Source organism: Pelophylax lessonae (assembly GCF_965119305.1).
Source record: "Pelophylax lessonae genome assembly, chromosome: 3".
Lineage (NCBI taxonomy): Eukaryota > Metazoa > Chordata > Amphibia > Anura > Ranidae > Pelophylax > Pelophylax lessonae.
The window spans coordinates 640,405,029-640,422,425 of NC_138770.1; the positions used below are offsets into that span (position 1 = coordinate 640,405,029).

Here is a 17,397-nt window from a genome sequence, read left to right on the forward strand (position 1 = left end):
AAAAAAAAAAAAAAAAAAACAATAAAAATTTCATAAATCTTTCCCGTAGTTAGTAGACGTGAAAACTTTTGCTCAAACCAATCAAAATATGCTTATTGCAATTTTTTTTACCAAAAATATGTAGCAGAAAACAAATTGGCCTAAAAAACTGAATTTTTGTAAAATCTTACCTTAAAATTCCTTTCTCTGAGTCCTCCGACAGTCGCCGCCCACTCAGTCTTCACCAATGGGGTATTGACTTCTTCTCCGCAGGAGTAGCTAGGCATAAGACAAAGCATTTACACCCATGGGGGCTGTCCCACTGGTCCAATACCCCAATACCCCCCTGCAATAGCCATCCCAACTCAGTTTGGTAGCAAGCAGTTAGGTGTATAAGAACCCCAAAAGAGGGGCGGGGGCGGCGACTGTCGGAGGACTCAGAGAAAGGAATTTTGCGGTAAGATTTAAAAAAAATTCCATTTTCTCTTACGTCCTCCGACATTCGCCGCAGACTCATACAGTCTTCACCAATAGCAATGTCCCAAAGCAGTGTAGACATGCGGGGTGGGCAATGCAACCGTCAGAAAGGCAACGCAGTACCCACATCAGAGAAAGGAACCTTACAATAACAGCAAGGGAACCTTCTGGGCAACAAAAAAGTTCAACAGGAGCAACAACCCAGGAAAGCAAATACCAAGGGGTAAACAACCCCAACAGCCAGGGACCCGCACAAAACCAGGGTCCCCTATGGCACTGCCGCACAGAGAACTTTGCGGCCAAAGGAGGCATCAGCTGATGCCAGAAAATCAATCTTGTAGAATTTAGAAAAGGTGTGCACTGACGACCAAGTCGCAGCCTTGCACACCTGGGCCACCGAGGCCTGATGCCGGAACCAGGACGCACTCACCAATCTGGTAGAGTGCGCCTTGACAGGGAAGGGTGGTACCCGTTCCTTCAACGAATAGGCCTGTACAATTGTCTGTCTGATCCATTTTGCAATGGTCGCCGTAGACGCAGCCATACCCTTCCAAGGTCCCTCAGGACGGACAAAGAGAGAATCTGATTTCCGAGAGGATTCGGTCGACGACAGGTAAACCCTGATCGCCCTGACAACATCCAAGGAATGCAGGGCAACCTCCTTAGGATGCTTAGGATTTGCACAGAGCGAAGGTAAAACAATGTCCTCATTGAGGTGAAAATCCGAAACCACCTTTGGAAAAAAGGATGGTTTAAGTTGTAAGACCACCTTATCCCTATGAACCACCAGGTAAGGGGAGCGACAAGACTGCGCCGCCAACTCCGACACTCTGCGAGCAGAAGTGATCGCCACCAGAAAGGCAACCTTTTTAGACAGCAGAGGTAACTAAATTTCCCTGATGTTTTCAAACGGGGACCGTTGGAACACGGACAGAACCAAGTTCAAGTCCCATGGAGGTAAGGGCTCCCTTCTAGGAGGGGCCAAGTGATGCACACCTTAAATAAAGGTGCGAATCAAGGAATGAGACGCCACAGGGCGCTGGAAAAAAACAACCACAGCAGATACCTGGCCCTTAATCGTGGCCAACACAAGGCGCTGGTCCACACCAGACTGGAGGAAAGCCAACACCCTCGCCACCGAGTATGAACGAGGAGAGAAGCCCCTGGACTCACATCAGGCAAAACAAGCTTTCCATGTACGGTAATAAATCTTACCAGACGAGGCTTTTCTAGCCTTGATTAAAGTAGGAATGACCTCTGAGGAGAGACCTCTGTCTCTCAGGACCTGGCTTTCAACAGCCATGCCGTTAAAGCCAGCGACTGTAAAGCAGGATGGAAGATCGGTCCCTGAGACAGTAGATCTTCTCGCATTGGCGGCCAGATGAACGATGTCCACGTACCACGACCGGTGTGGCCAGTCCGGCGCCACCAGAATCACCACTGTTGGTTTCCCGAGGCCAACCTGCGAATGAACCTGGACAACAACTAAATCGGAGGAAAGGCATATATCAGACGATACTGATGCCAAGGCACCACCAGCGCATCCGTGCCGTCTGCCAGAGGATCGCGCATTCTTGCCACGAACCTTTCCACCTTGTTGTTCAGCCGAAACGCACACAGCATTTGAAACACCTCCGGGTGCAGGGACCATTCCCCCTGGTCCAGGGTCTGGCGGCTCAGATAATCGGCCTGCCAATTCTCTACACCCGCAATATGAACTGCCGATATCGCCGGGACACGAGTCTCGGCCCAAGACAGAATACTGGTCACTTCCTGGGCCGCTCGGGCACTCCTGGTGCCCCCTTGGTGGTTGATGTAAGCCACGGCAGTGGCATTGTCCGTCTGCACCCGTACAGGACGGCCCTGAAGACGATCCGACCAATGGAGCAGGCACAGCCTGATCGCTCTCAATTCCAAAATGTTTATCGGAAGGGAGGATTCCTCCTCCAACCAAGTGCCCTGGGCAGACAGGTTGCCCAGGACGCCACCCCAGCCTGACAGGCTGGCATCTGTGGTTATCACTGTCCACAGAATTGGTCGGAAGGATTTTCCTTCCGACACAGCCGGGGACTGAAGCCACCACAAGAGATCCATTCTGGTCTGGCGACTCAGAGACACTCTCAGGTCCAATGGCTGAGGTAGTCTGTCCCACCTGGCCAGGATCTCCGCTTGGAGAGATCGCGTGTGAAACTGTGCAAATGGTATCGCCTCGAAGGCTGACACCATCAACCCCAGGGACCGCATACAGGTCCTGAGTGACGAGGATTCGTTGTCCCTGAGGGACCTGACCTCGTTCTGTAGGGCCCGGAGCTTGTCCTCCGGTAAGAACACCTTTGCTTGAGCAGAGTCCAGAACCATCCCCAAATATGGGAGACGAACCGAAGGAAACAAGGTCGACTTCTGAACGTTGATGGTCCAACCGAACTCCTGGAGCGTCTGGACCGTAGTGGACAGATCGCGCAGAAGGCTCTGACTGGCACTCGACCTTAGCAGGAGATCGTCCAGATATCCCAAGACCGCAATGCCCTGTGCCCGCAACAGGCCCAGAATAGGCGCCAACACTTTGGTAAAGACCCTTGGAGCCGAAGCGAGACCGAAAGGTAACGCCACAAACTGATAATGATCCTCCGCGATAGCGAATCGGAGGTACCGCTGATGACCCTTAGAAATAGGGATGTGCAGATACGCATCCTTCAGGTCGATAGAGGCCAGGAATTCTCCCGGATTCGGGGAGGCCACCACCAAGCGGAGCGATTCCATGCAGAACTTTCGAACACGCACGAAGCGGTTCAGAGCTTTTAAATCCAGAATCGGACGCACTTTGCACTCCTTTCTGGGCGCAGTGAACAGATTTGAGTAAAACCCCCCAAACCTGTCCCGATGAGGCACCGGGACGATAACCCCCTGGGCGAGGAGATCCTGTACTGCTTGATGCAGGTCTTGTAACCGCCCTGGGGTCAAATGAAGATTTGAGGGAAAGAATCTGTCTGCCGGCCGTGAAAGAAATTCGATCTTGTACCCTGACCGAATGATTTCCTGAACCCACCTGTCCGTGATTCAGAGCAGCCAAGGTAGGAGGAAACCGCGCGAACGTCCCCCCACCCCTGAAATGGGTGAGGGCGCCCCTTCAGGCAGAGGCGGACTGAGCCGCCGCCCCAGCTTGGCCGGATTTTTGTTTGCCGATCCAGGGTTTTCCCTTGTTCTGCCCCTTGAAGGCACAAAAGGACCCCTGATTAGGCTTAAAGGAAGGGCCCCGCTTGCCACGGAAAAACTTGCCCTTAGGATTCTGGGGCAGCAGAGTGCTCTTGCCCCCAGTGACTCCTTTAACCAATTCATCCAGGGAGTCTCCAAAAAGGCGAGACCCCGCATAGGGAATATCAGCCACCGTCTTCCTGGTTTTCTGGTCAGCCGACCAGCTTTTCAACCAGATCAGTCTACGGTTAATCACCGCGACACTGGACAGGCGCGCAGCTAAAGGGACCTCATTTAAGGCCGCATCGCACAAATACATGACCCCTTGATAAATCTGGTCCACCATCTCCACGGTAGTGGGAGGGGCAGAATCAGCCACGAGTGTGCGTCTGAGCACCTTGGTCCAATCCGCCACAGCCTGAGCCACCATAACAGAGGCAAAAATAGGTTTTAGCATGGAACCTGCCACCATGTAGGAATGTCGGGCAAGAGATTCCAGCCTCCTATCCGTAGGATCCCTAAATATCGGAGAATCTTTGGTGGGAACCAGAGTAGCCTTGTTCAATCTGGCTACAGTGTGATCCACTTGAGGAGACACACACCAGCGTGCAACCGTAGTAGACGCAAAAGGGTAGAGAGGTTGAAACTTTTTAGGCACCACAAAGGTGTGTTTCAAATTGCGCCATTGCTCATTCACTGTGTGATGAAACTCTGTGGGGCAAGGAAAAACCTGCGCAGTCTTGCGGGTCCTGCGTGTACCAAAAGAGGACACAATGCCCAGAGGATTGGGCTCATCCTCTAAATGTAGTGTTTCTTTGATGGCAAGAATCAGCACATCCATAGCTGCGCATTCCTCGGGCGTCCCAGGGGGGGAATCATCCACCCCTGCAACCTCCGCCTCCCCCTCAGACTCTTGCGGGTCCTTAGAAGAGCGAGACCCTGAAAGGGCCACACTACCTACAGCAACCATGTCACATTCAGAATCAGAAGAAAAGGAAATCCTAGACCTTTTTCTAGCAGCACGTTCAGTTATCAGCACATCCATTTTGGACACCAAAGTCGCCATTACAGCAGCCAAATTAGTCAGGGTAGAGGATTCAGAGGAGCCCAAATCCCCCACCAAAGCTGGAGGGAATTTGTTGTCCTGGGATTCCATTGCAAAAATTTTTTTTTTATATGTAAGGTATTGGCCCTTTAAGAGCGCAGCGGACCCCCGCAGCACACCGCTACAATGACTGTAACCACAGACCCCCCGCAGGGACAAACTGAAGCCAGGAAGATTGCACAAGGGAGGAAAAGAAGGACAGCAGAACAGAGCCCCACAAGTGTGTTACCACCGCCGTCGGTCGCTCCTAAGAGAAAGAAGGAAGTGATGTCACCGCTGGAGGCTGAACTGAGGCTGTAGGCTAAAGAAAAATGGATGCCTATTGAAAGTAATGGGAGGCTTCGGTAAAATGGCCGCCGAAATGTGCTCGGAACGATCGTTTGCCACACACAAGATGGCGCCACAAGGCGCCAAAATACACTACATATCATGCTGTATAAGCGCCCATAGTGAAGCCAGACATGCTGCCCACACCTAAAATGGCGGACCGGCGGTTTTTAACCCCGCAGCGGTCGCAGCACGTGTCTGTCCCTCCAAGCACCCTAAAGTGACAATAGGAGAGGGACCCCCAAAACCTCACACAGCGCTGGCTGTGAGAGAAAAAACCCCCGCAGGGACCGGGACCAGGGAACCCAAAACGCACAGACATAGGGGACACCACAGACACACAGGGCTGCCGACCCCAGACAGAGGCCCCACACAGAGTGTACTTACCTGTACCAGATGGCGTGGGGTGACTCATATCAAACGGGAAACCACCCACCCTCAGATAGCAGGGGAGTGCCGTCAGCCAAAAAACGCAGGACACTAGTAGTGCACGGAAGAACCATGGATGTGTCCAGCAGTGAGGTAGCCACCTCACAAGCTGCATCCCTGAGGACAGGGATGTGTTGTTTGCGAGGCCAGGGCGAACACATAGCCTGCTAAACGCTCGATGGCAGGCTGGGATTCCATCTGACCCTCTGTCCTGGAGAACCAGGACGATCAGTCCGATTCCCAGCTCCGCAAACGCTGTCTTCATCCGAAGATCCAACTAACTATCGCTGACAAAATAAACAGCTAGTAATGCAATGAAAATAAATCATAAAATAAAAGAAGAAGGCTGAAACTGTAGCCCAAGCACAGGGAAGCCTATCTACACCTTAGCTAGGCAGAAGACAAACGGAGTTGGGATGGCTATTGCAGGGGGTATTGGACCAGTGGGTGTGACTGTTAAATGTTTTGTTCTTAACAAGTCTTATGCCTAGCTACTCCTGCAGATAGGAAGTCAATACCCCATTGGTGAAGACTGTATGAGTGGGCGGCGACTGTCGGAGGACGTAAGAGAAATTTAGATTTTTAGATTTTTTTTGGGAATGTTATATAGCAGAATGTGAAAAATATTGTTTTTTTTCAGATTTGTTGCTCTTTTTTTGTTTATAGCGAAAAAAATAAAAATCGCACAGGTGATCAAAGACCACCAAAAGAAAGCTCTATTTGTGGGAAAAAAAAGGACATCAATTTTATTTGGGTACAGCATCGCAGGACTGCGCAATCATCCGTTAAAGAAACGCTGTGCCGAATCGCAAAATATGGCCTGGTCATTAAGGGGGGGAAATCCTTCCGGTCCAGAAGTGGTTAACCACTTTAATACAGGGCACTTCCCTCCCTTCCTGCCCAGGCCAATTTTCCCCTTTTAGCGCTGTTGCATTTTGAATGACAATTGCGCGGTCATGCAACACTGTACCTACACCAAATTTATGTCATTTTCCCCCCACAAATAGAGCTTTCTTTTGGTGGTATTTGATCACCTGTGTGATTTTTACTTTTTGCTAAACAAATAAAAAAAGACCGAAAAGTTTGAAAAAAAAAAAAAAAGTTTTTTTGTTTATGTTATACAATTTTGTAAATATATAAGTTTTTTTCCTGCACTGATGAGCACTGATGAGACTGCACTGACAGGCACTGATGAGGAGGCACTGACAGAGCGGCACTGATAGGCACTGATATGTGGCACTGATAGGTAGCACAGATATGCAGCATTGGTTGGCACTGATAGGCGGCACTGCTGGGCACTGATAGGCGGCATTGATGGACACTGATAGGTGGCACTGACGGGCACTAATGGGCACTGATAGGTGGCACTGGTGGGCACTGACGGGCAGTACTGGTGGGCACTAATGGGCACTGATAGGCGGCACTGGCGGGCAATAATGGGCACTGGTGGGTGACACTAAAGGATGGCAATGATGGGCACTTGTGGGCAGCACTGATAGGGAGGACACTGGTGGGCATCACTGATGGGGAGGGCAATGGGGGGCTCCCTGAGCCCTGATTGCCATCCCTGGTGGCCATACTGGGCATCCCTGGGGTCATAGTGGGCATCCCTGGGGTCATAGTGGGCATCCCTGGTGGATCTAGTGGCATCCCCCCCCCCGAGGGTCTGCACTGGTAATCAAAGATCTGATTACCAGTGCCGACCCCCTCCCCCCTGTCAGGGGAGCCGCCGATCGGCGCTCCTTTACTCGTGCCTGTCAGGCACGAACTAAGGAAAGCCGATCAACGGCTGTTCCTGTTTACAATGTGACCAGCCGTGATTGGACACGGCTGATCACATGGTAAAGAGCTACGTCAGTAGTCTCTTTACCGAGATCGGAGGTGCAGGGTGTCAGACTGACACCTCGCATCACCGATCGCCGCTCTGCGCGCCCCCGGGGGGCACCCAGAGCTGTGTTATCCTGCCGCCGTCATATGACGTCCGGTCAGGATAACACAACCACATTCCCGCCGTCATTCTGTTATAGGGCGGGCGGGAAGTGGTTAAAGACTGAATAACAGTATTACATTTTTATTACTATTGTTATATAGTAAATATAGCAAGTAACCTGTGGGTAGAAGGTGGCGACGGCCATCTTGGTACAGCCCGCACTGCTCAGCGACAAACTGATTATATAGTGAAATAGACTATTTCACTCGGCCTATTTCAGTATAAATCGTGAGTTTACTGCAAAAATAAATCTGAAATTCTAAAGTTGCATGATTATACGAACATATCTGCTGCTGCTTCGTGTTCTGTCACATGGAAAGCTATTGGAAGGCATAGTGCCCATGTTGGAACGCATGGCGCATACGCAATAAGTTTTCTCAGCCATCACGTCCGGTTGCAGAATCTGATAGGTAGCGGTAATTCTGATAGAACACCGGCATTGTCCGGAGGACATCGGGGGATCGTAGGGACAAGGTAAGTTTCACTAGAGGGTAATCCCGAGTGTGGCTCGAGGTTACCGCTTTTGGTACTGAAAATTAAACCCCCGAGCCACACTCAGAATTACCGCCAGGGAGGTTAAACCACTTTAAACAGGCGTTTTGCATGTAAATACATTCACCCAACAAGAGAACATTTGGTGAAGCAGTGACTGTGTGCTCTCCCTTAATGTTATGTACACTGGAGCAGAAGACAAACATAATTAAACTAATAACCAGGGGAACACACAGTGCATCATTGTGCAGTATGAATGGCAGGGCTTTATAGCAGGTGGCAGCTCCGCAGTGTCCTGTGCGTGACGTTCTCCAGGCAGACAACTACAAAGTGAAGCTAATGGTGCAGCAATGTACAAAGCTGTGTTTACCTCAATAGAGTTTCAGAGCAGATGTTGATATCCACCCCTACAAAGCTGACACACTCCTCCACCACACTGTCCAGGGTGCCTTTCAGAAGCACCTGCGAGACATCGTGCTGGAAGAGAAAGAGGAACAGATTAATTTTATAGGCCAACTCCTGGCATTATATAGACAATCAGAATCAACCAGCAAATTTAACCCCTCGACTAGCAGCTCCATGTGATAAGTAAATTAAAGTTGCAATGTTTGGTTGGACTTCGCTCCTGCTCATCTGCTGAACCTTTGGTTTTCTTCCATTTATAAACTTTTGACATCTAAATACTGATATAATGTATATACTTTCCACAAAAACATTTTAAATTACACTGTTACACTTCTTATCAAACCGTTGTTTAAATTAAAATAGAAGCCATAGGGGTGTTTTCATATAAAAAAAAAAAAAAATTAAAAAAACTCCATATTTTGTGCAAATGGGGCCAAATTGAATATTCTCAGGATATATTTTCTGCAGATCGAGACTATGGGAATGGGGAAAATACCGCATTGTGGTCACTAGATGGCGCTGACTACAAAAGGAAAAGTGGCCATAATGCAGTATTTTACACATTCATTATACATTCGATCTGCAGAGAGCATATGACAGCATTTGATTTTGCCACAGTCACATAGAATAAATGTACATGGGGGTTTGACAAACAGCTTATGTGAACTTTAAACAGTTTGGCTCCAGAGCAATTTTTTTCTTTGTGGCATACATGTAAAAATCCAAATTTTTGGGCAATAAAATTACACAAACTCCCAGAACATTTTATATTTTCTAAAAGCAGAGGCCCTGCAGAGATAAAAGGTGAGAGTTGCAAAATTTAGCTTCACGTGATGTTTGCGCAACTGTTTATTAAACACAAACTTTCAGGAAAAAATATAATAAAATTAATTTTAGTGCAAAACCACGCCATTTAACCACTTTAAGACCGGAAGGATTTGCCCCCTTCCTGACCAGGCCCAATTTTGTGATTCGGCACTGCGTTATTTTAACGGACAATTGCGCGGTTGTGCGACACTGTACCCAAACGAAATTTACGTTCTTTTTTCCCCCCACAAATAGAGCTTTCTTTTGGTGGTATTTAATCACCTCTGCGATTTTTATTTGTTGCGCTATAAACAAAAAAAGGGTGACAATTTTGGAAAAAAATAAAAAATTTTCACATTCTGCTATAGGACATTCCAAAAAAATTAATTTAAAAATTATTTTTTTTTTTTAACATTTTAGGCCAATTTTTTTTCTACTACAAATTTTTGGTAAAAAAAAACAAAAAAAAACCACAATAATATTTTGATTGGCTTGCGCAAAAGTTATCGCGTCTACTTAACCACTTAAGCCCCGGAAGATTTTACCCCCTTCCTGACCAGGGGGTATTTTGCGATTCGGCACTGCGTGAATTTAACGGACAATTGCGCGGTCGTGCGACGCTGTACCTAAACAAATTTGACGTCCTTTTTTCCCCACAAACAGAGCTTTCTTTTGGTGGTATTTGATCACCTGTGCGATTTTTTGATCACGCGCTATAAACAAAAAAAAGAGCGTCAATTTTGCAAAAATAACAATATTTTTTACATTTTTTTATATGAAATTCCCCCCAAAAAAAAAAGTAAAAATCAAAATTTTTTAACATTTTCGGCCAATTTGTTTTATGCTACCTATGTTTGGTAAAAAAAAAAAATCGCAAAAAGCGTATTTTGATTGGTTTGCGCAAAAGTTATTGCGTTTACTAACAAAGGGAAAGATTTTTGTCATTTTTGTTGTTTTTTTTTTAACGCGTAATGGCGGCGATCTGCGATTTTTTTTTGCGGTACTGCGACATTGCGGCGGACACATCGGACCCTTGACTGACATTTTTGACACTTTTGGGGTTACCAGTGACATTTCTACAGTAATCAGTGCTATACATATGCACTGTTACTGTAAAAATACACTGGCAGTGAAGGGGTTAACTTTATTTGAGAGGGAGGGGCTGTGTGTGTCCCTAGGGGCGTGATTCTAACTGTGATTGGTTGTCTGTTGAGCTGTAGTTACACTGATCAACGGTCCTACATAGTAGAACCGTATGATCGGTGTTTCTACACAGGGGAGAATGACAGGCAGTTTGTTTACACAAGCTGCCTGCCTTTCTCCCTCTCCCCCGACGATCGCAGAGTGAGCGGCGGACATCGGGTCCACCGGTCACACGCGCGGGGGGGTCCGTGACCGCGTGGGAGCGCGCTGCCGGCGGCGCGCGCTCGCTCCCCAGAGCCTCACAGGCCAGTGACGTATATTTACCTGTGAGGGGCTGACCGCCGCAGTAAATCTACTTGCGGCGGTCGGCAAGTGGTTAAAGATTTGTCATTGTTTTTCTTTTTTTTTTACTAGTAATGGCGGCGATCAGCGATTTTTTTGCGGGACTGCGACATTGTGGCAGACAGATCGGACCCCTAACTGACATTTTTGACACTTTTGGGGGTACCAGTGACATTACTACAGTAATAAGTGCTAAAAGTTACTATAATAATGGCATTGGCAGGGAAGGGTTTAACCCTGTGGGTGATCAAGAGGTTAAATGTGAGCCTAGGGGAGTCATTCTAACTGTGGGGGGGCGTTGCTTCTGAAATGACCATAGAGACCTGTGATCCTGTATAGAAGGATCACATGGGCTCTATGATCATCCCAGGGAAAAGAACGGTCAGCTGTGTTTACAACAGCCGACCGTCCTTCTCTCCAAGCGGGGAGCGATCGCGGGTGTCAGGCTGCAATCAGAGCGGCCTGCCCGCTGCATCGGCTTCCCTGCTGATGACTGGGAGCGGGAGCACGACGCCAGCGGCATGCGCTCGCCCCCTAGCTGCCACCAGGCGACCGATGTATACCTACGTCGGTTTGCCTTGGAGAGCCACACTGCCGCACTATATATGTCGGCAAGTCGATAATACCCATTTTTGGTTAAAATATAAAAGATGAGAAAAGATGCCATGTTTTAAAATCGCATGCGCCCGCGATATTGCCAAAAACTATGGTGCACAAAAATCATGTCAAAATCCTATTGATTCTGGTGTGATGTGATTAAAGCTATACCAAATATCCAGGGGTTGTAAAATGTTTATAGCACATTAATGCCCATGTCAAAAAGAGAGACTGCTAGATATATATTATTGTTAATCCCTCTTGATAGTTTGAGAGCCCATTCACACTAGCGCAACTTGTCAGACGACTTGTCAGCCTGACAAGTCGCGGTATGTCGCGGTCCATTGAGTAGTACAGGACCCATTCTAATAGGAGCGACACAAGTCGCTCCGACTTAGAAAAAGGGTCCTGTACTACTTTGGGGCGACCTCGGAGCGACTTGCATAGACTTCCATTATGTGAAGGCCCTGCAAGTCGCGCCGAAGTCGCGGTGCACGCGACTTCACAGGTCGCCCCCAGAAGTCGGATTGCCTCAGTGTGAACCGGCTCTGAACCTTTAACCAGCATCTATAGACATAGACAGAAACAATAATATATATCTAGCAGTCTCTCTTTTTTAATGACATGGGCACATTAATGGCTATAAACATTTTACAACCCCTGGATATTTGGTATAGCTTTAATCACATCACACCAGAATCAATAGGATTTTGTCCAATATGCCCTGCTAGGGACTATTTGTGTGCATATTGTGCATGGAGCTATGCATGTTATATATATATATATATATATATATATATATATATATATATATATATATATGCATTTATATGTATATATGATTTGTCTTCTAGAGGACAATAAGTCTCCAGTGAATCAAACACTATACTCAATTAAGCATGCGTACTATGCCTGCGGAATTCTAGGTTAAGCCAGGTGTTTCATATTATAGGTTTTGTATATACCTATATGTCCAGTCAAAAGAGCAGAATCTAAATTATATAATAACCAACAAAAAATCCTCTCTCTCTTATACCTTCCTTCCTAGGATGGGGTCTCCTAGGTCTCAGTGATACCTGTCCTTTGGACTTAGGGTGTTAAACCCTAAGGAGCCTAATAAAATCTAAAAAATCCTTCTCATCTGAATACAACAAATAAAGCTACATAGAGTATGTGAAAATCTGGGTGGTCAAACAGAATTTCCAAGTTTTGTTTTTAAAAGAATACATGGAATGTTCACTTGCAATACCATATGATTGATTGTAAGTCCTTTTTCGGGCAATAATGCCATTAAGATGCTTGTATATTATATATATACATATGTTCTGATTTATATATTTCCTAGTTCAGTGACACCTACAATAACCCCAATGAAGGAGAGATTCACTCTCTGAAATGCGTTGGGTGGAGGAAGTTACAACTTTACCATAATCATCCGTCACAGTCAGTTTTACCCATAGTTGATCATACCATGTATACATTGTGTCTTCTAACATTCTTAAGTATATTTTGAATTTTTTATCATGTATAAATAAAATGTAATATTTTATATACTTTTTTGTATGTTCCAAAAAAAACAAGATGCCTTCAAAGTCCCAACAACTAGGGAAACTGTTTTTTTCTTGTAGTCATTTGAGGGATGTGGCACAGAGCAGAGACTAACCACCAGTATTTTGACAAGTCACTATGAGATTTTTTTTCTGTATTCTGCAAAAACAACTCGTTGATCCTGCTGTTATCTATATCCCCCTTCTGTTCATGTCCCTAACTTAGCTAAGGGATTTTGCAGAGCAGTGTTAGCAACTCTGCACATGCTCAGTTTTCAGTGAGTTTCTATGCTGAGAATTTCCCCCCCTATCACATCTGAGCAGCCCATGTGACTAGAGAGTCACACATGTGAGTGTATACACAGTGGTAATTGACAGCCTACTCCCTTCCCTTCCTTTCCTCAATGCCCACTAACCAGCTAAACACAATGGGGGGGGGGAATATTATCTGTAGATTGATGGAGGCTTCACTTCCCTCCTATTCTAAAACACAGGCTGGAGGGGCGTGACAGTCTGTGACTGGCAGAAATCCACCCACACCATGTTATGTTATGATATGATTTGATTTCAAATATATACATTTGTAAGACAATTTAAAACAGTTTATTGATATCAATTATTTATTTTTACTACGTATTCCAAAGGGTTTTTTTTTTTTTTTTTTAACTAGCAGCAGACGACTAGAAGCTCCCCCTACTTATGTTTCCCTGCAGACAGCCTGAGAAAGAGCTGGATCATGTGACAGCTAAATATTGATTAGGAAAAAGGTAATTCTATTTTTTTAAATTAAAATAAATTACAGTGTCAGCATCAACCATATACAGAAATAGAAAGGACAATGTAAATTAAACAGTGTGTGTTTAGTATCAGTTTAAATGGCCCATTTAGACTTCGTGACACAGTGGGGTATGTTACGTAACATGCGTTGTGGTGCCTTTCATTTTGAAAAGGTGGTGGAGCACTGGAGATGATTTAATTTAAGATAACGCAAATTGTTTGGAATGCGGTCACAGAATTTATGGACTCTCTTTTGCACTGTGGATCACCTGATTGTTGGTTTATATTTTTATACATAGGTTAGTAGAATTACAGATTTATGGCACTTTTCCACTGCAAGTACCAGCTCGGCTCTACTCGGCCCGGTTTGCTTTTCCACTGCTGGTACCGCATGGTACGGTGTTGGAACGGTTTGGTACAGTTTGGTATGGTTTGCTTTTCCACTAAAGTAGTACTAAAGTTAAGTGGGTGGGATAACAACGGGGTGGGTGGGATTCTCTGACAAATCAGTGGCTAGTAGTGACTGCTTGCAAAGGATTGTGGGATAGGGTACCGGGTATGGTACCTCTTGGAACCACAATCGAGGTGGTACTGTTTTTGAGAGCCGTACCGTTCGATTCCATGCAGTGGAAAAGCACCGCACCGTTCCTACACCGTACCATGCGGTACCAGCAGTGGAAAAGCACAAAAGCGAGCCGAACCGTTCGGTTCCATGCAGTGGAAACATAGAAACATAGAATGTGTCGGCAGATAAGAACCATTTGGCCCATCTAGTCTGCCCAATATATCTGAATCCTATGAATAGTCCCTGGCCCTATCTTATATGAAGGATAGCCTTATGCCTATCCCATGCATGCTTAAACTCCTTCACTGTATTTGCAGCTACCACTTCTGCAGGAAGGTTATTCCATGCATCCACTACTCTCTCAGTAAAGTAATACTTCCTCATATTACTTTTAAACCTTTGCCCCTCTAATTTAAAACTGTGTCCTCTTGTGGTAGTTTTTCTTCTTTTAAATATGCTCTCCTCCTTTACCGAGTTGATTCCCTTTATGTATTTAAAAGTTTCTATCATATCCCCTCTGTCTCTTCTTTCTTCAAGCGGAAGAAAGAAGCTTTTCTTGGAAAAGCGCCATAAGTCGCAGTGGACTTGTTGTATGTTCACCTTTATTATTATTGACATTATTTGAGTCATAATTTAGGGGGGCAGTGCAACACAAACACTATCCAAAAAAAAAAAAAACAGAAAAGAAGAATGAAAGAACATTTTATGCTGACTCAGCTATGTGTAACCTTCTTACATCCTTCTACTATTCTGAATTCACAGCAGAAGAATAGACTCGCACTTGTCATCTCAGTAGGGTAAATATTCTACTACATGGTTAAATTTATATATATACATATACACAGTGTATGTATATATATATATATATATATATATATATATATATATATGATTAAGCTGGTTTCAAGATCATGCAAATTATTAGTAGGAACCTGAGGACTATCAACCAAGTAAGGTTTGCTTCAGCTCAACTCCAGCCCAAACATTTTGTTTATCTTTGGACACAGTAAATATGGGTTAGAATTGCTATCCATGTCCACTTGGGAGATTTTATTCTTACTGCCTGTGTAGTCAAAGAGATAGGAAGTAAGCACAATCTCTATAACAGGGACACATGCACCGATAAATGCACTTTTTTTTTTTGCAGAATAAGGAAGGGTGAAAACCTCCGTGTTTTTTCATTAGAAAATCTCCTGTGCAAAAGTGTGGCATCCCAGTAAAAGGTATTGAGAATGACTCCATGACACGGCGACATAGCCTCAAGCCTTTCTGTCCTCTCGGACTGGGAACGCCCACTACACACTACAAAAAACAAACCCACCACACGCCAGCCTAGTGCATTATTCCATGATATTTAATAGTGGGCTCTGAGGAAGAAGGTGTTGCCTTTAAAACGCGTTAACCATAAAGACCCCGGCGAGGTCCCCCTGTACTCTGGAATTTTCTGTACCTAGGACTACAGGGCTACAGACGAGTAGCTTGACATGCGATTTTAATTTATATGTTTGAGTATAATTTAGGACTACTATTTCTTAATAAATATCATGGAATAAGTCACTAGGCTGGTGCAACTTCTTTTGTTTGTTCATTCCAGTGTTTTGTCATTGTCTGTGTCTCTTCTGGGAAGGTCCTTCCCAATTTCTGTGTTATTATACAGAAGAAAAAAATCACCTAAATGATGATGTAGACATCAATATATTGTTAGCAGAGGTTCAAACCCTTCCCTAACAGGAGTTAAGCTTCAATTAGTGCAACAGGACTTAATAGCTAGTTGGCACACTAGTGTATATATGTATATTACTCAGCACACCTCTAACATATACAATCAAGCATTTTCATGCCATCAAGACATCTGGAAACAGCACTTTCTTTGATCAACCAGTCTCAATCATCAACGTAACCTTACAACACCTGAAAACAACTGAGCGGCTGTGTCTGGGTCTCACCGTCTTCCCGACAGAGGTTCACACATCACTCAACAAAAGATGCTAAAATCAGCTAGGTCAATGTTTATGAGCAAGCCAAGCGTAAAGAAGGCACTTTCTTCAGTCTACTCATACTCAATAGTCTAAAGCAGACTAGGCATGGAAACTGGCGTGAGGGTAAAGGCATATTTCTGGCAGGATGCCCGTTTTCTTCCAAAAAGAGAAGTTTATACATCTGGCAAATATTTGCATTTAATTAATCGTTTTGTATTTCTCAGACTGTATTTTGGCACGGATAAAAGCTTCAACAAAAATAAAAATGGTAGCTGAAGGTTTCACTTATTGACAGAAGAGAAGAGGAAGAAGATAAACTTTACAGGAAACCTTAATGTATTTTCTGTAAATATTTATTCTGAGTTCCTATTGTAAAATTATTTTTTGACAGGAGTATATATGTTGTATATGCTTGCTGAGCCATAGTATCAAGAACATATTGGGTTTCTATAAAAGACACCCCACTGCCAACCAATATTTAAAGAAAAATTATCTACAGGTTTCAAAACCTTGTTTAATCATTGCTTCCCCAACAAAAGCTTCTCAATGCGCCACAGACTGCTTGCTTTGTGACTATGCCTAAATATGCCAAAGAAGAACTATCCCAAAGAATGGAACTGGCCTGTACAATAACCAACACTCTGAGCCCTAGGGCAACCTTCGGCCAGTTTCTACGGGCTTATGTTGGCCTAAAAGCTGCTACTCTATTTGTGCCTTAGTATACCATATTTGACATTTTTTGCATAAGTCATTCAGTTTGCCATTATAGCACTGCAGGCACTACGATTTAATATACCACAACTAGAACTGTAACTGTTGTGCTCATATTGTATACTCTTGTTAATATTTCAATTTTGTTACTTTTGGTAACAGACACACTGCGCTTCTCTCCTTATAAGTCAAGCCTGTGAGAATGCAAAAGCAGCTAAATTGCACCAACTGCACCTCAAAGGTATCAGATCTCAAAAAAACGTGCTGCATTTGCCCATTGAAGCCTGTCAACCAGGCTATTAAAGTAATCCTCCGTTCACTTTAATCCTAGCTGACTGCAGACCTCAAAAGCAGTTACCTAGAGCAGTGGTCCTCAACCCTGGTCCTCAGGGCCCACTAACAGGCCAGGTTTGCAAGATAACTGAAATACATCCCAGGTGATATAATTTGCAGCTCAGTGATTGCAGTATTCTAGTCTGCATCTCCCCAAGGTAATACTTAAAATCTGGCCTGTTAGTGGGCCCTGAGGACCG

At 45.1% G+C, this 17,397-nt stretch overlaps 1 protein-coding gene across 1 annotated transcript in view; it reads right to left on the reverse strand.

Moving 5' to 3' along the window:
- SRBD1 (S1 RNA binding domain 1) overlaps nucleotides 1-17,397 on the reverse strand; it is a 399,572-nt gene that overhangs the window by 58,793 nt on the left and 323,382 nt on the right. The window contains exon 18 of the mRNA XM_082249845.1: nucleotides 8,362-8,468. Within this exon, the coding sequence (XP_082105971.1) occupies nucleotides 8,362-8,468 (107 nt within the window). The remainder of the gene's footprint in view (nucleotides 1-8,361; nucleotides 8,469-17,397) is intronic.